This window comes from Poecile atricapillus, chromosome Z, assembly GCF_030490865.1.
Source record: "Poecile atricapillus isolate bPoeAtr1 chromosome Z, bPoeAtr1.hap1, whole genome shotgun sequence".
Lineage (NCBI taxonomy): Eukaryota > Metazoa > Chordata > Aves > Passeriformes > Paridae > Poecile > Poecile atricapillus.
Genome location: NC_081289.1, coordinates 120,378,467 through 120,398,350, shown reverse-complemented (window position 1 = coordinate 120,398,350; position 19,884 = coordinate 120,378,467). Strand labels below are relative to the sequence as shown.

The 19,884-nt window shown below is 34.9% G+C and overlaps 1 protein-coding gene across 3 annotated transcripts in view; it reads right to left on the bottom strand.

Moving 5' to 3' along the window:
- FCHO2 (FCH and mu domain containing endocytic adaptor 2) overlaps window positions 1–19,884 on the bottom strand; it is an 81,787-nt gene that overhangs the window by 43,989 nt on the left and 17,914 nt on the right. For all 3 annotated transcript variants that reach the window (XM_058827087.1, XM_058827088.1, XM_058827089.1), the window contains 3 exons: window positions 17,611–17,715; window positions 15,551–15,649; window positions 14,431–14,527 (listed from right to left, as the gene is read on the bottom strand). In XM_058827087.1, coding sequence (XP_058683070.1) covers window positions 14,431–14,527; window positions 15,551–15,649; window positions 17,611–17,715 — 301 coding nt within the window. The remainder of the gene's footprint in view (window positions 1–14,430; window positions 14,528–15,550; window positions 15,650–17,610; window positions 17,716–19,884) is intronic.

Genomic DNA, 19,884 nt, shown 5'->3' with positions numbered 1-19,884 from the left:
ACTTGCTAATGATTCAACTACTTCTATTTCTTGCTTCTATACATATTCTTATTTCCCTAGGAAAAATTTTTAAAAAGACAAAACAATGAGAAACACTCATCTGCAAAACAAAAGAAAACTGTAAACACTAAGACTTAAATATATTTTCAGAGGAATAAAATAGGCTTCGTCAGAATTCCACCATTTATTTACCCTTTCCAGCTACTAAGAGTGATCCCTGAATTTTAAGACTTTCACACTAATGATTAAAAGAAATAATGAAGGCTCAAGTATAGTTCATCCATATTTCAGATCAGTATCTTAACTTCCAATTCTAAAATAAGCAGAAAGGAAAGCTTTTTTTTAACAAGACATCCAAGTACCTCTATTTTTTCCACTATGCTTGCCTAAAACATTTGCCTTTAAAGGTGAGGTTTTTTACACCTTGTAAGAATTCTTATTTAAAGATACATTCTTCCTTACTACAGAAACACACAGATATTGTGTGAACCAGTTACAATTCACAAACCTATTTTGGTCATAGCTTACCTTTCCTACTTAAATTTGTATAGGGTCCTTCTTCCATTGCAATTTCAGAAATCCATGTCTGTGGCTGTCTCTAATTAGCTCAGCTGGTTAGGGCATGGTACTAGTAACACCGAGGTTGTAGGGTCAATCCTTATACAGGCTATTCACTTAGGAGTTGGACTTGATGATCCTTGTGGGTGCCATCTAACTAAAAATATTTTGTGCATAAGTTTGCCCTTTTGAATGGAGCAGAGTGAAATCTGTAACAGTTTTAAACTTTCTGAAAAGTTTTGTCCTGTAACTTCAGACCTCCGAAGAGTTCTGCTTCCTATATGTCTGCCATAAAGAGTACCATGTTTTGCCTTGGGCAAAGTACTTTTAAGTCAAAGTAACATTTCAGAAATAGACATTTCCTGTGGCACACTAATTTAGAAAACAGTATAGCTGTGAGAAGCTTTCAATAGCCTGCATAACAGCTGGAGTCTCCTGTGGAGAGATGTCTTTGAGTCCAAAGAGGTGATAATACTGTTGTCCAGCCAGAACTGTGTGTTTTCACCACACTGCTCTCTGCTAGAACCAGCTGCAGTCTCCTAGTCAGCCAGAAGACCTTAGGCACACATACTGTTATGGGAGCATGGCATCAGTAAGGAATTCAGACAGTTTCTTAAGAAGATTTCCAGCATTGCCCAGCGTCCTGTTCCATTTGTTCCATGGAAACAAAAGCAGCTGCACTAGCACTGCAAAAAAATCCCCCAAATCTCTAAAAGAATCCCAACTCAGAAAGCTTTCTCCTCTGCAACACCATAATGTCTATCTTTCTGATTCATTAATCAGTAGTCAAGAAGAAGCCAGAACTTGGTATTATCGAGAACTACCAGTGGACTGGCATTAATGGAGATTGCCAGACAGATGTAATAAACAAATGGAAGTCAAAGCATGCAAACCTATGTCCCTGTCCCAGTATCTCAATAACTTTTGTAACAACTGAACTAAAAGTGGATGCATTTCCTCTATGAAGCAAGAAGTTTTCTGAACAGACTCATGCCCAATGATTGTAGTGTAGACAAAGGCACAACACCAACAAAGGACTTCAGCTCAAAATCTGGATGATTACAATGGGTAAAATTTTTGATGTAAGTAAACAGATTCACTGTTCATTGCAACATCCAAAGAAAGAAAAGCAGTTGCTTCACATTGAAGAAGTAGTCCTGATGTTTGGGACAGAAGTAATTCCCTGAAGCAGTCTCAAGAGTCCATGCCATGTGGTAGCCTAAGGCACTGAAAGAACACTAAGTGTTGCCATACTGCAGTACAGGTGACAATGGTGTTAACACTGCTATTTGGCAGTACTGCTATAAAAGCATTGAAATTTCCTTTGCTCTTTTTCTCTTAACAAGACAATAATGTAAATTGAGACAGAAACCTATTCTCAAGCATTCATATGAACACAAAAACAAATTCTAAAACTACAGCAGTACTGTAAATATCAAAAAGACATTTCAAGACATTTTTCAGAAAGAAGTTATACTGAGATCTAGTCAAATCTTTGCAAAGGTCTCTGATTTTGTGTTCTGCTGCAAGGAGAGTGCAACTTTCAAAAGTCTACTCTGCCTGCTTAGAAGTATTATTAAATTAATCCATATACTGGTAATGTTGGCTTTAACACCTCAAATACCTCTACATAGATTTGCACATATTTTCTACTGTAGATACACAAAATAGAAAAAAAATAATAAATACAGTGTATAAATGAAGATTAGTTAGCCTTAGTAACAGAAAGAGTTATGAATATTTAGTGGGATTTCAGTCACTTAAGAATATATACCTAGCTATCTGGATGTTAATGAGAAATGTAGTATTCTACAAAGCAGGCATCAAAAATCAGTAAGCTCCTCTAATAGTACATAAAAATTCCCAGCAAGCATCACTGCAAGCTGCCCTGAGTTTTTAAATGCTCACAGTATTCTATCAGCTGGGACAGATAAAGACAAGAAGAGAAGGCAAATGGAGTATAGCTTCACAAACACATGGAGACAGACAGCTACTAATTGAGAAAAGACTAAAGCAAATACACCAGGATTGGGTCAGTTCTTAGGCTCTTGAAAATAAAGCAGCTTTGTGTGGAGGCTAGCTTCGGAGCAGGCTGTAGGCCCATGGCCTGCCAGCCCTGCCTGAAGCTAGCCTCCACAGCTTTGGTTTGCTGGAACAGAAAAAGTAATTTGTGTAAATGGAACTTTTTTATTTTAGTTAATCTCATAATTTACAAGAAGTGACACTTGCATAAATTAAGCATCAGTGAGTGAGTGTGCATCTCAGGATGCATCTCCTAGACATGTAATATTTCTCTTGTTACAAGTGGCATGTGAATAGATGAGCTTTCATGCCACTAAAGACAGAGTATATAGCCAAAAATAAGAAGATAATGTTCTTATTAACAGACAAATGAAAAAGATGTCTATTATATTACAGAATCTCCTACATATTTAGCTCATATCTATGGGAACAGTACTTTCAGAGTACATTCAAGGCAACTACGGAAACTATCACCACTATCTTATACCTGCTACTTGTAAAAAACAAAAGGACAAAACCTCTCTGCACAAAATCCTAGATACAGGTTTTCTGTCTGTATGACTTTTACATAAAGCCTCCGTGAGAGAGACATTGGACAAATGTTTTGCTAATGTCAAAACAATAAAATAATTCCCACTTTCCTCAATTGAGAGGGGAAAAAAAAAAAAAAAAGATTTTTCTGTTTGGATTCTTAAATAAACAAGTCAAATGCAAAAGTCAACCAATATTACTAGTAAGGAAAACATAATATTATGTCATACCCTGAAAAAGTGCCCCCAGTAAGTATATCAATGAACTGGAAAATCCCACAGAGCTAAAAAGTTAAACAAATCAGGAAGTCAACAAATCAAGTAAGAACTGCTTTACATTTACATCTGCTTTTGTCTGCTTTCTAGCTTAAGGGGGGCATGCATGACAGAAAGAAACATTATATTGGTATTAACTGCATGTAATTCTCAGTAACTGGAAACACTCAGACCCTCAGAACACTGCTCAAAACAGCCTTTCCCTGCAACCTGAGGAATCAGTTTACATACATGCATGCACATATGTAAACATTAACATATCTGTTTCAAGCAAAATCTTTTAAATACTCCATAAATCTGTACCTGTAGTTACAAATACAATAACAAACCATATTCTTGTTTTCAATAAAAACAAAAGTTTGTCTCTGAGTGTAAATCATGCATGAAAGGAGGACAATTTTTTTTAAACTGCATATGCTTCACATGCTGCCTCAAATGGCAAAGCTTTGCGTGCCTGGCTCAGTGCCAGTTGACAGCTCAGCTGGATATCAATGCACATTCTGACCCCCCTTGCAGCGTGTCACTTCTGAATTGTTTCCGCAGTAGAAAGTTTATTCAACCTCTCTCTCAAATTCAGTGGACCGACCATCATTCTGCTATTTAATCATAGCAGAACAGGTTATTTTTCTGACAGCACTAAAGCCAGACAGCAGTTCCTAATGAACAGCTTGATACAAGTGGAATTTCGACTGTTTTAGCCTCAATTAATTCTGCTGTCAAAACAAATGACTGCTTTTAGTGTTTAGATGTCAAGCTGCATCACAAAGGTCAATTTTGTATGTACACAAACATATAAGCAATCTTTTTTCTTGCTATCATCTGATCCTGTGACATGTTTAGCAAAAAATTCAGGCTTTCAAATTCAGAAGCCAGGAAGCCCAAATATATTTTGTCATTAGTGTTTCTAATACTAACTTTCCATTTTTACTACTTGTTCATACATGAGAAATTATTTTATAAAACAATAAGACTTTTTTTTTCCTAGAAAAGGACTTCTTAATCTACATTTTTAAAAAATAAGAAAAAGAAAATTAAAGCATATCTTATTTGGAGGAGTGCAGAGTAAAGATGAACAGCTGTTTTCTTTGAGATAAATTTCATACATGTGATACAGTTATGTTAGTACCAAACTGCTACAAGCAAATCTTGACTTATGGATTTGGTCAGCTTTTCTTTGCCAAAAAGAGGATAAGGGACAAAAAAATAAAACTGGCCTGCTAACAGGCTGGTCTGACGGAAAACACTGAAATAATACTGGTAAAACCTTATCCTTTAATCTAACTTCAAAAATACAGTTCCACCACACCAATCACTGAATTTCTGGCTACTCTTTGTTACCTTTGTATCCTCAGAGTGATGTATCAGCCTAGCTGATACATAGCCTCTAGAGATGTTGAATACTTGACCAAATTTTCCTTTATATAAAAAACATGTTAAAAAAGGAAAACTGTAGCAGAGTAATAGTATCCAATTAAGGAAAAAAAAAGAAAAGTTGGAGGTGATAGTGGCATCAGAAACAATGACAATTATCAGTAGCAATATATGTAAGCACTTCTTTTGAAAGAATTTTTTCAGATGAAGAAATTAACATATGAAGAGAGCATCTAAACAAATAATCAATTTCAGCCCTGATTCTGTTACTAGACTTCCAGCCCTGCACTCAATTCACCAGATCAAAGGAAACATTATCCATCTCAGGCTTTTCCGGTACTCTGGGTACAAACCATGTGAATACAGCAAGTACATTATACTCAGGGGACACTATTTCTATGTGGTTTACAGAGAAAAAACAAAGCAGAAATGGATCATAATCTGAGTAGCCTTAAAATAAATATTGTCAATGAAGATGTTTATCATTAGAAGGAAAGACCAGATTTTTTTCTCTAAAATAAAAAGGTGGCAAACATCAATTACAAAGTATTTTTCAATGCTTTGGTTATGTAAGATTTTTCAAAAGAGACATGAAACATATACCAAGGGCAATGATTAAAGGCAGAGATCCATCTAGGCTGCAACACCTGAGTATGACAACAAACACTGCAAGTTTCAGCTATGATCTATGAAAGTGTGAGGTCTGTGAGTAGAAAAAAATGTCAGCTAATATACCAATCTGCAGAGCATTATGACCCATTTTCTCATCCTTTTCTACTCCTGCTTTTGCTTCAGCTTCACTCTATATTTTCTCTCTGACTGCATAAACTGGATGAGAGATATGGCTGGTTTTAAATATTCACAAGCTAAATGGCAGGCCAACATACAGAATACATACAAATACACACTCAGCTGTCTGCTGATTCTCCAAATGAGTAGTAGTTTGGATGCTTCTTCTTTCTCTAGCAACCTCCTAATTTCTACACTCTCTTTTTCCATCAAATTGTGTAGAGAATAGCAGTCTTGTGAAAATTGTAGGAGCGGTGTGGTAAAAGTACTAAGCAACTGCATAATTCTTGTCTATAAATATAAGTATCTGTACCAAATAGCTCTGCTTGTCTACATGGTGCATGATGCATCTGCTGAAGACAGACCATGCAAGTATGCAGTGATGAAAGAAATGCACAGACACATCCACTTTTAAGAAGATTCAGTTGAGATTCTGGAACACTAGGCACTGTAAATATGTCAAGTTATACCCACATATTAAAAGACAGCTTCAAAGAATCACATCTTTTTTAGCAGTCACCCATTCTCCCTGTGAACTAAGAGAGGTATGTTATCTTACTGAAGTTCTGAAACCAAGCCTATTAAATCATCAGAGGTTAAGATGTTTAGTGTGACCCTAAGGAGCAAAAATAGGGTAATCTATTTTATTACCAGAATTTTTTCTTTTATAATTTTTTTTGATAATTTATTTCATCCAGAATTTTCAGACAAAAAGATCTTTTTTCCATTAAAAAACAAAAAACCCATACCTCAAATAAATAAGTTCAGAATATCAAAACTTTCCTAAATATTAGTAACATATAAGGTTATATTTTTATATAAGTATAGTACAGGTCTTATTTACTTTATCAGCATACAAAGCATCTCAGTATGTTTTTTTTCTGTTTTCAGGTGTTTTAAATTTATTCAAATTTTCTGGTCATAGAAGAATCTGCCATACATCCTACTGCATTTTCTGATGACTATCACCTACTTACTTTATTCTTCCTATTTAAGTTACTGAAATGAGCACTGCTTTGCTCCTACAGTCCCAAAAAACTCTTTTAAATGTCAGGCTGCAACTGATTTGTTTGCCAGTAGGAAGAAAATTTAACAATTTTATATTATTTATCAATTATTATATTTTTTATTAGTAACGTAACTTTATCTTACTGACTCTTCCAGATCATTCACAATCTAGCCTTTGCCCTGTTATGTCTACTGATGTTGTCTAAGATATTTTTATCAATGCTATAATTTTTCCACTTGCTTTAAAATATTTTTTCAATAAGACTTGCTCCTTTCTAACTCTCCAGACCACTAAAAATCAGTAAATTGCATTCTGAAGTTTACAACTTAGATATACATAATTATTAAAAATCTATGCTGGCAGATCAGACTAAAAGCCCACAGAAGCTCTGGCAGTTTGCTGGAAGAACCAAATTTTTGCAGGCAAAATAAAATGGATATCCAGGACAACAATTAAGATACATTTGTTGGTACAGCTTTTTAGCTTGTAGCTCCTCATCAAAAACAGCTCTACAGCATAAGACCCTTAAAGACTTTTCTATCTGCCTTAAGCCCAGCTTCTCACAAAAATCGTCAAAAATATTCATGCTTAATTTCTTCCATTAACTTCTGAAATACAGCAGTAGTCTGCCCTCCTTTACAAAGAATACTTTGCTGAATACCTTGCACACTGTCAGTGTTGATAAACTAAGCTCATTCCTCAGTCAGCCTTGTGTATAGAACTATACGTGGGCACAGTCTTTGAGAAATTATGACACTCCAAGCTATTTGTGCATTTAACCACAAGCATCAGCAACACTAAAGTATTCACAGTATTTAAAGAAAATACAAAGAAAATAATTTATAAGAACATAAAATAAATACTTGCTTTGTTACCCTTCCCTGTGGAAAAGAGGCTCAAAGATGTCCTGCAGAGCTGTTCAAAAGTAAGTATTAGCCATTTTCAGTGTTTATTTCCATCTACTTTGTAACTTGTTTAGTGTCCTAGAAAAGTATTTTTATATGTACTGTAAGCTACTAGGTTATCAAACAAACCCATGGAAAAAAAAGAAAAGCCACACCCAGCACAGTTTAAAGTCTTTTTTTAAAAGCAGAGTTATTTAACTACACAAAATGCTAGTAACCTTTAATTAAAGCAAGCTTCAATAATCAGTGGGCCTTGTTTTGCCTCTCAAACTCTGGGAAAGGATTAACTTGTTTCTAAAAATTTTTAGGAGTAATACATTTATCCTTAACCCTCATTTTCCCCCCACTGCTTAATCTTGTTCATTTGGTTCATTTCTTCATTAGATACAAAACATGAATTTAACAACAGACTAACTTAATAAGACTATTAAAATGGAGTGAGCATGACTGTGTATTAACACTATCTGCACTACTTTTCAGTTCTGGTGCAGCTTAGACACTCACATTTGCTTTGGAAAAAACACATAGGCAGTACTTTTCATGGACATTTACAACTAAAATGCTCACAACAGGCAATTACAAAAGGCCTAAAAACATGTGATAAATTCACACCAAACTTTGCACTAATGCCACTGCCAACAGCCAGCCACATGAAACATTATTCTAATCAAATAATAAATTGAGTTCACAGAATTAGAAATCAATTGAATTAAAGGCTAGGTGAAATTTGGGGGTTAGATACTTATTAAACTCGAAAGTTTAATGCTTCACCATCTCTCCTAACAGGCAGAGCTCCCAAATGTTTTCCCTCAGAACAGAAAAGGATCACCAGCACACTAAGAAAGATGCCAGGTTACTTTTTTTCTAGTATGTGCTACCTTGTGAAAGAGTAGTGATCCTGACATTACAGCAGTCCTAATTCACTTTAGGTTGATACACTAAAATGTATCAATTTAGTCCACTTCATACCATTTCCAGAAAGTAATTTAGGATTTTTTTGTCATTTTGAAATTATGTCTCTACTTGACATGCATCACCTTACTCTTTTCCATGACTGGAGTTACCAGGAACCTAGAGACTATTTCTTCCTCATGAGCAAATAAAGTAAATAGTTTTTCAACAGTTCCAAAAATCAACATATGAAACATTTTTTAAAATCAGAATTACTGACTATTGATCAAATTGTCAATTTTTGCATTTGGTAGAGGGAAGAAACAGAACAGGAAAATTACATCTGTCCTTTCTGAATCTTGTTATCTGTAGTAGCACCATTTTATTACAGTTACACTCTATTTTTAATACATAAATGACAAGAGAAACAAAAGTCAAATACTTTGCTATAAGAAAAAGAGCCAGTGATGGCTGACCAAAAGCAACTGTTGATAATAACCATTATCAACTACTATTATCATTTAATCCAAAGAGTAGATGAATTGCAGGCATGAATTTTCAGTATTTTTTAAAATGCAAACCTCTTTAAAGCCCTGTAAAAAGTTCAAATTTATTGAATGGATAAGGAAAGGACACAAGAAGTATTTTTATGGGAAAGGAGAGCAAAGACCATGGCTTTCTATTTTTTTATCTGCATTACAATAAAATTCTTGATTTCATCTTTAATATTTTTCAAGAAAAAGGGCAAAAATAGAGGAACAAACTACCAATGACCACTAACAATGATACCACAACATTCAATTAATAAAGACAAATATGGGATTACATCACTGGTGGATAAAGGAAGAGCAACTGATGTCATCTACCTGGACTTCTGCAAAGCATTTGACACTGTTTTGTGTGATACCTGGGTCTGTATACTGGAGAGACCCATTACTTGGACCACTTGGTGGATAAAGAATTGGCTGCATGGTTTCATTCAAAGAGTTGCCATCAAAAGTTCCATGTCCAAGTGGAACACGGTGACATGTGGTGTTCCTCAGGGGACAGTGTTGGGACTGGTATTGCTTAACACCTCTGTTGTTGATATGGACAGTTGGGAGCACCCTCAGCAAGTTTGACAATGATACCAAACTGTGTGGCATGGTGGACACACCAGAGAGAACGAATGCCATCCAGATGGACCTAGAACAGGCCCAAGGGATGAGCCTGTGCAAACCTCTGGAAATTCAAAAAGGCCAGCTGCAGGATTCTGGGTCAGGGCAATCCCAAGCACAAATACAGGCTGGGCAGAGAATGGGTTGAGAGTAACTTTCCAAAAGAAAGACGTGGCGGTGTTTGTGGATAAGCAGCTTACTGTGACCCAGACATGGGCACTCACAGCCCAAAAACCCAATTATATCCTGAACTGCATCCAAAGCAGTGTGGACAAGAGGAGATTCTGTCCCTCTGCTCCACTCAGGTGACACTCCACCTCCATCCAGCTCTGGGTTCCCCAGCACAAGATGTTACCCTGCTGAATTGACTCTAGAGGAGGGCTGCTATATTGATCAGAAGGTCTGGAGCACCTGTCGTGTAAGGAAAAGCTGAGAGAGCTGGGGCTGTTCAGCCTGAAGAAGAGAAGGCTCCAGGGAGAATTTAGAGCACCTTCCAATACTTACAGTGGGCCTACAAGCAAAGTTGGAGAGGGCCTTTTCACAATGGCATGTAGTGATAGGAAGGAGGGAATGATCTTAACATGCAGGAGGACAGGTTTAGATTAAATACTAGAATGAAATTCTTTACTGTGGGGATGCTGGAATGGGTTGCCCAGAGAGGCATCTCTGAAAGTGTTCAAGGCCAGGCTGGATGGAGCCTTCTGGGTGAAACATGTAGTGGACAAAAACTAATACAGGAACAAACACACACAGTTAGTTCCCCACATATGAGAAGAGGACATAGTAATTCAGTAACTAAAATTAAAAATTACTCCTTATCAACAACAGATATATAGGCATTCACTAACCTCTTAAAAGACATTTGATATTAACCTGACAATTTCAGATATAAAATCTAAAAAAACCATGAGCTTAAACTTCCTAGCATCTTCTATGTCTTGTGCACCAACATTGCACACTGGAACAAACCAATTTTTTAATAGATTAATAGAAGATTAAGTATCTAGAGCTAGAGCTCATTGATATCTCATTAATCTGGAATAAGATTAGTCTGATATCACTTCCATTATTGATTTAAATATACTCTGGAAGAAAAGCAGGTATTTTCTGCTATACAATAAATTAATTTTCCAAGGCATATGAAGCAACAGACTATAGCAAATAGGAAACTAATCAATCAGAAGTGGGCAAATCTTGATGAACATTGCTGGACTATATGACTAAAACATCTTCCAACTGATGGTATAAAATCTGCTATTAAACCTAACACCAGGAATGTTTCATAGAATCCTAGAATGGTTTGGGTTGGAAGGGACCCTTAAAGCTCATCTAGTCCAACCTCCCTGCAATGATCAGAGATATCTTTGACAACATCAGGTTGCTCAGAGCCCAGTCAAACACAACCATGAATGGTTTCATGGATGGGAAAATTACCACTTCTTCAGGAAGCCTGTTTCAGTGTTTCACCACCCTCATCATAAAAAACACCTTACTTATATCTAGTCTGAATTTATTCTCTTTTAGTTTAAAAATAGTAGTCTAAAAATAGGGCCTTGCCGTATCACTACAGGCCCTATTTTCATGTTACCATCTTTCCTATAAGGCCATTTTAAATTCTGGAAGGCCACCATCAGTATGCTCTCTATGGAGCATACTGTTCTCCAGGCTGTATAGCGTCAACTCTCTCAGCCTGCCCTCATAGGAGAGGTGTTTTAATAAAGTCAGTGTCTCTCCTCTGGACTCACTCCAGCAGGTCCATGTCCTTCCTGTGCTGGGACCCCAGAGCTGATGCAGCCCTGCAGGTGGGGTCTCAGCAGAGCAGAGCAGAGGGGCAGAATCCCCTCCCTGGCCCTGCTGCCCACGCTGCTCTGGATGCAGCCCAGGGCACGTTTGGCTCTCTGGGCTGGGAGTGCCCATGGCTGGGTCATGTCCAGCCTCTCACCCACCAGCACCCCCAAGCCCCTCTGGGCAGGGCTGCTGTGATCTGTGCATCCCCCAGCCTGTGCTGGTACCAGGGCTGCTCTGACACAGCTGCAGCACCTCGCACTTCGAATCATGAGATTCTCATGGGCCCATTCCTTGACCTCATCCTGGTTCTTCCAGATGTTAGAGGCAGTTCAGGGAACACATTAAATTCTGATCTGAAGCCTTACTGGTCCTGCCAGCTTTGTTTTTCACTGATTCACACTAAGTGACTTTCTTTTCAGGTAAAATTAAAGATTTGCAACTGGATGTAAGTGGTTTGGTCTTTTGTTTTGTTTTTTTAACACTAAATGGAAGACAGAAAACAAAAATCATTATTTCTTCAACAACTACTGTGTTATTTAAACCCCTAAATTCTAAACTGATTTAATGGAGAAAAAATTAAAACAAATTCAGTGAGAAGCACATTATAAAGCTGACTAGGTAAGTTATTTAGGTAGCAGTGCAAAAAGAGACATTGTAAAGAAGCTCCTGAGTAAATTTTAAAACTCTCACAAAGCATTACTGTTTGAAAGAAAACCTGTTACTTGTACAAGAAAAAGTACATGTACTAGATACCCCTGTACATAGCAACTCCCGGTGACAGAAATCAGCCACCAGAGGGAGCCCATATAATCTGATAAAACAGACATCACTGTAAAGATACATTTCAGATACACAATAAATTTTACTGTAAATGGTTTGCAGTTCTCCATAATAAAACAGCCTTCATCAGTACTTCATTTCAGATTCGTTCTTATTTTTACAGATATAAATAAAAGCAAGTGAACTCTGCTGTGCAGAACTATAAATAGGTAGAATACCCTGAAATAAACTAAAATAATATGTTATACATTGCCTTTTTAGTTTATTTTATCTGAAAGTACCCACCATGTCAGCGATCATAGTAACCCACAAATAAAATGGATGAAAGAAGGCCTACATAGTCCTGGGGAATTTTAAAGTATTGCCTTTAAACATATTTAGGTCACAAACAACAGTGGCATCTAAAAGACAGTTTTTCTGTATTTGTTTTGTAAGCCAAGTCAGCATTATTTTTTACGTTGAATATTTATATTTTTCTGAGGAGCCATCTCCCTCTTCAGCCTAATTAATAAATACATCCCATAGACTTTCAATATTTGCTCCATGATTTAAAATATCTTTTCATTGTGAACCATTCTCAGATGCAAAAAAGCAGGGATTTAATCAAGAAAAAGCAGTCCTTACCAGTGGATTTTTCCTTTTCATTCTTAGAAGGCTGATACCTCACTTTGTCTTCCAAGCCTTTCTAACTATCAAAGTGTTATGATTCTAAGTTAACAAAATAAATATTTTGGAAGCAGTAAGCATAATTAACATCATTAGTGCTCTGTTGCTAGTCTTTAACACTTCCAAACTACTTTTGCTGCTGAATTTGACTATGCTTTCTCCCTGCACCATTACTGCTTGACAAAGTTGATATCAATACAACAATTTAATACTGTTAAAGAAAATTCAAGATCTATACATTACACACTACATGTGCTATTGCTCCTTAAAATATTTTGCTTAACCTTCTTAGAATACATTTGAAGAAGTTTTTATTTGGCCTCAGAGAGCGCAGATGAGATTTGAAGAATTATAAAGAAACAAGTAAGTATAAAATGTGTGTAATTTCTCCATTAAATTAAAAAGTGAAATATTACTTTTCTAAAATTTCAGTGCTGTCTGGCAAGACCCACACTAATTGCATGGATGACTTGAAGTGCACAATGTTCTAGGACAAATTAGCAAGAGTCTTTGTAACCCAGGCAGTCAGAATCTTAAATGCAAGATTGAGATTCCTAGCCATGACATCTTGGCAACAGCTAATCAAAGACATCTGAACACCAAATTTTCACATCTTTGTCCTGTTTCAGACCAACTAACCTTGATACCCTGAAGTTCATACATTTTCTTTTCTGATCTTTACTGAATATTGATAAATACACAGGAAACTTTCAAAAATCGTTCCATATGTAATCTTACCTCATCCCACTTGGATATCAGCATTAGAGGATCACAGAAAGAATATGAAACAATGTTATGTTAAAAACACCTCACAGACACATTGCAAGACACCTAATAATATTTAACAATTTATTATAAATTTTAATTATCTACTCTGGAATGTACATTCTTGCTCCGGAAAGAAAACATCTTTGTGTGCCTCTACTAGAAGACAGAGATGCTAGTGAGGACTCCCAGGGCTGAAGCAAATACTACTAATTCCTATTTACTAGGAATTTACTAGGTATTTAGATACCTAGTGACTTTAATATTCATGCCAATATTAAAGTAATACTATATAGGCAGTACTGTGAGAACGTTTTTTTATGCCAGTCCAGGAAAGTCTTATCACACCGAACCAGCAGTACCTTCAGAAAGCACTATTCAGTTTGCTTCTTACTAAAGAAGCAATACACATTATTGTATATTAAAATACATTTTACAAAAAAATAGATATTGCATATCTATTAAAATGATAATTTGGTAACCTGAAGAAACTGATGCAACTGTTCCAATACTTCAATAAGCAGCTTTATAGACATCTGCTCTAAATATGTTTATATTGACTAAAATTCTGAAATAAATTTATGCAGAATCACAGTTTGTACAAGAAACACATAACAGACAACATATAGTTTGTACAAGGAACTACAGCTTCTTGACCAATTTCCCTGATGTTTCAGGAAACAGCACAGTTTAGTAGAATAGACATATAAACTACCAAGCTTTATGAACAGAAATAATACATGCACATAATGAACGCTGCATTATCAATTTCTATGACCTATTTAGTTTCAAAGTTAATGAATACTAAGAACTTGAACATAGGTTAAAAATATAGCACATTAACAAATATGGGTTTGACCTTTCATTAGGAATGGAAATTTCCAGTTTTAAAGCTAACATTTCCTGCTCTGTTAATCTCTTACCAGGTCTTTCCTTGCCAGTTCCTTTTGACTCAGCAAATTTCTGTATTAAACTCTCAACTGTAGTATTTGTCATGTTATTAATAAACTCTTCATGCACCTTCAAAAAAAAAAGAATGCAATTAACTTTAAAAAGTAGTTTTTGGTATAGTTAAGGTTCAAAAACGTTCCCTCTAAAATACATTACAGGACTTAGAGAAATCAACAGATATTTTTTATCTAGGAAACCCTGTGTTTGCTGTAGCATTAGCAAGTGTGGGTACAATACAGACAAAAAAATGAATTTACAGCTCTAGGTTTTATTTCTATTTCTTCCACGTTAAACAATTTGTGTATACATAATTTTCTGAGTTTGTCAGCAACATATCCCACTATCATGTCAGCAAGACAAGCAGTTTTTTCACCCAGCGCCAGTTTAGGGTGTGAACTGTTACTACTGTATTATCACAACTCTCACCTGCTTGAGTAAAAAGCATTACTGTTGTAATAGTTTTGATATAACAACATGTTGTTTTGGTCTAACAACATGTTGTTAATAAGTTTTTCCAACAAGGATGATGTGCATATCCTTTAGAAATAAACAGCATAACCCTTGTGATGATCACTTATTAAAGCAGAAAACCTCAATACTAAAATGTTAGCCAACTAAGTGACACTTTAAAAATAAAAAAATTAAGGGCTGCTTATAAAGATTGTTAATTAAACCAATTTCCATCTAAAAAAAAGATATTATAGAAGTTTCTGTTCCTAAATATCTTTTGCTCATAAAATCCAAGAGTATAAAGTATTTGGAAACTTCTCAGAGTGATATGATTTCTAGTTCCAGTTTAAAAAGTAGTAGCCTAATTCTGTGTGGAATGAGTGTTAAATTAATATCCAGGAAACAGAATTTAGAAATACATAAAAAATTCTTCAACTTTCAAATTCTTCAAAATTGTCCAAATACTTCATTTTCTATGAAGACAAAATTTATCTAGTCTGTAAATTTCGTGACACTGAACTTAAAAATGCAACAGGAAGCCATGGAAATTTGAGATTATGATGAATTTCATGAAGTAAGAAATATTTCATTTAAAAGTTAAGGAAAAACATAAAGCATGATCCAAATATAGCATAAAAATACCTCTCCTATTTGTGAATGAATTTCTTTTATGGTATCTGACAATGACTGTATAATCTCTTTCATACGAAGAAGATGCATTTCTTCTATGTCTTGAAATTTCTGCAAACAAATATGAGCAATTAATCATAATGAAAATATTTCCTGAAACACTAAATCTTAAATTTCAATAATTAAATACACTAAAATGATAAAAAGAACAAAAAAGCCTCTTTTTTTCTCCACATCTTAAGCTTACATTTAAGAAAGTAAGGCACAGAATTCAGCGAGTTATGAAATAATGCACTTTAGAAAGAAAGCTATCCTTTCAGAATGATTATTGAACTTTTTTTACTTACTTTTTGAACTTTCATCTAACCCTTCAAAAAAAATCTGATCTATTTCTACTGAAAGAAAATATTTTTAGAAGGTGTTCAAATTTTCTCTTTTCTCCATTACTGAAGAGTCTTGTGTTTTCATCTAAACCAAGAAATCTTATTTCTGGATCTGTTTTGCACTTCCTTTTTAGAACACTCTTGTAAACATACACACTGTTTCTCTCTAGTTAAATCTATGTTCTTTGCTTCTTCAAAAATGATTTGTTTGATTTGTAAAGTCATACATAATTTTTACAGTCTCTTCCTTTTTACCCAGGCTGTCAGCTGACAGTCATTTTAAAATCACTTCCGAAGTTTTCAATGGCCCCTTCCTGGCCAAAAATCAGAACTAAAAATGTTCTCATCCTCCCCAACAGTCAACCATAACAGTCTTGAAATCTTTGTTTACTTCTGCTCTTTCCTCGTTCTCTGTCTATTTCTGTAACTGCCCTTTCAAGTGTGTCCAAACTTTGGTGCACCACTTAATCCTCTTTCCAATTTGCACAGGGCTCTGTGAAGATCCCCATCTTGTACCTCCTGCAACTCTGATTCACAAACATGACTCCATACATACAAGACATACATCTCTACCTTCTTAGACCCTCAATCTTCTGCCATACTTACATACCTCTGTAGTCATCACTCAAGGAGATTAAAATTATTTTCTTTTTCTTCAGCAGCCTTCCTCTTAATTACAGAAGATACTGCCGTACTCTGTAGCCTACCCCATGATTTTACTTCTTTTACTGGACATTGTAAAACAGATTGACGCTAAACCAACGGATTTTGCACTGAAATAAATGAAAATACTCACATCCCTCACTTGTTTAATTTTCAGAACTAATCAGAAAATTTTCAAGTGAAATGTATGCAGAATTAAGTTAATAGAGGGTGTGCTTCACACAGAAGTGGGCATCCATATATTCATGGATGTTATTTTTCCTATCACATCATCTTTAAAGTAGCCATTGTGCAACCAAACTGTGGATGCAGCCACACCATTATACTTTAATTGAATTCCACACACATATCTTTAATTGGAAGAATGGCATTTTTCATTTCCAATATGGACAGATGTGGAAAGTTTACAAATGTCCATTAAAACATTAAGTGAAAATTTAAATTTTAAGTAAAAGGATAGCTACAGTTAAGGAACAAAGGACATTTAGCCAAATGTAGTTTAAAATGTAGCAAAAACTGGCATATGCACTGATACAGAGAACCCGAAATCTTCCAGAATATAGTCTTTTAAAAATCCCCAGAAACAAACAGCTGTAACAGCTTTTCGTAACTTCAGGTAAATTCTGGGTAGACATTTTAACAAACTGGAACTTCAGTGTTTTGATGGAATAATAATGAAAAGCCACAATGGATCCCAATATTAAAATTCCATTGAGTAAGTTCAGGGTGCCCAGCAATTCAGAGGATTTTCCACATAAACACAATGCATATACAATACTTCCAAAAGTTCATTTTGCTTTCTTCCAAAAATTTCTTCAAAATGTCTTCTAGAGTGCCACTACACCACTGTGTCATTGAAGGACAGTGCTATTACAACATACGTGCCCAGTGTTTGCCCTTCAAACAAATCAATTTCCAAAAGGACTAGTTTTTTAAATTCTCAGTTTCAGATGGCTCCAGAAATTAAATAGAATACATTAACTGACTTCAAAGGTAATTTGAAGGTTCATTGCATGCAACACTTACCTGTGCTGTTTCTGTCATTTTCAGTTCAAAATCAGATTTAAATGCAGCATACTTCTCCACATACAGTTTGTAGGTATCTGTTGCTTTTTTAGATTTAACTGCTGCCTATAGATCAATACAAAAATGTGTAAAATGTCACACATACAAGCTTCTAAAGTCATTATTAAAAGAAAGCCTAGGATGATCTCTAAAAATTATCCAGGGGCATACCAAAACAGAGAAGTATCATAACAAAATTTCAATACCAAGTATCTCAGATAAGAGCAATTTTACTACACATAAATCATATACAAGTGTAACAAATTAACTCAATTAAATTCCTTCTCCTTATAAGCAATGAAAATTTTATAAAACTATTTATAATAAAACTAATTTTGAAATAAATTTTTTATTGCTGAAGATATATCATTAAATCTTGTCAAATATGAACAACAAATTTATATTTGCAACAACAAAGTACGAAAAAAGAAGGCTTAGACTAAAGAGCAAATAGTTATAAGTGCATTGAAATAATCTATGCTAAAAAAATGTGATGGAGAAGTTGTCTTAAAAATTAAGAAAGAAACTCAAAAGTATGCAAATTACATCAACGGATTAGCAGATATTTGAAAGTGAAGCTAATGCAAAATGTAGTGAAGGCCAGATTTAGGCAGGTGAGTGTTATTATTAATAGGCCTTTAGAGATTTATACTCTTCCTTATTTGTTGCTAATAAACCAAAATCTTCCTTCTGGGAGTTAAGTAAAACGTAAAACAAAATACAGGAAAATCTCAATATTACATGGAGAACAAAACCGAATTAAGACTGACTGTAGTAGAGAAAAAGTTATTTTCAAAGTTTACAGCATGATGCATGAGATGAAGTCTTTCAAACCTTTGATAATCTATTTCCAGGTTAAATGCCAATGAAAATCATTTTGAACACCATTTTCTTTCCGAGCTTCTTTATTGAACATTCTTACTATCTCTCTGAAATTTCCCACCAGTTGTAACACAAAAGTATTTCTGAATTGTTAATGACATCAGTAAAGAGAATTGTGTATTCTCTATTTGTTCTAGCTGAGTAGCCCTACTTCTACTTTCAAATAAATTTAATCTGTTTAACAAGAACTATTTTTTATTTACAATGATTTGTAAAGCTGACTGCTGTCTATAATTTCAATTAATTAATAGATGCCCTCTGGCAAGAGGGAGAGAGACAGATTCCGCAATTTCCAAGCGAAAAATACAGATAATCATGCGTTACAATATACCAGATACATATTAGCACTTCAAATAAATAGGAACCAAAGCTAGTTGTTCGCCCAGTTACAAAAAAAGCCTAAGCAGATCTTAGTCACAAAGCCTTCTCAACTCAGCATAATAACATAATAGTGTGAAAATACTTAATGTAACAAGCATGTGGATTATTCAGAAAAGTTGTATCAAATGTATCAGTTTATGATCCTGAATTTTACTTTATGATTCCCACTCTTACACATTTAAACAGAAGAATCACTGAGAAGCACACAGTTTTATCATGTTTCCCAACTACCATTTACTATGCTGAAAATACAACATGCTCCATGAAATCTTGATTTTAAAATTAATACTGCTTTGAAGTTGACTCCAAATTTAATCACTGAAATGGAAGAAAATGTCAAGCTAAAAGGTGTAGAAATGGGTTCCTTTTTGGTAAAGCATTTTTAATTGAACCCTATGTGCGAGGGATTTTGACAAAACAAAAACATTCTCCATCTCCCATCATGTTTAATGATATTTATGCCAGTATTACATGCTGAAAAGTGATCAAAAAACAAAGTACTCAGCAGGACAGAAAAAATTATAAAACATATGGACACTGTATGATTAACTAGTGATCTCTTCTGAAAATAGAATGTGACTACTCCCAGGTACAGCAATTGCTAGAACTGTATTTACGAGATTTACAGTATGTGATCAGATTTACAGTATGTGAAAGAATAAGGATCAGTCAACTATTTTTTGTTAAGTCACTATAAAAAGAGAAGTTTACATGTCAGAGAACAACAGGGAATTACTACACAAGTTAGTATTAACTTTCAGCTGCAATGAGACTTGTAAGGCCTCAGATACCTCCTTAGATTCTTCAATGAAGTATCTCTCCAAACATCTGGCTTTGTGATAAACTCTGTACACTGTACACTGGTACAGATCCCTTGCTTGCTGAGAAAAAAGTTAATCTGTGATTTTGCCAGTAAATCGTTTTCATGTTGTGCTGAAATACTATTTCTATTCTAATACTGAATCTATTTTC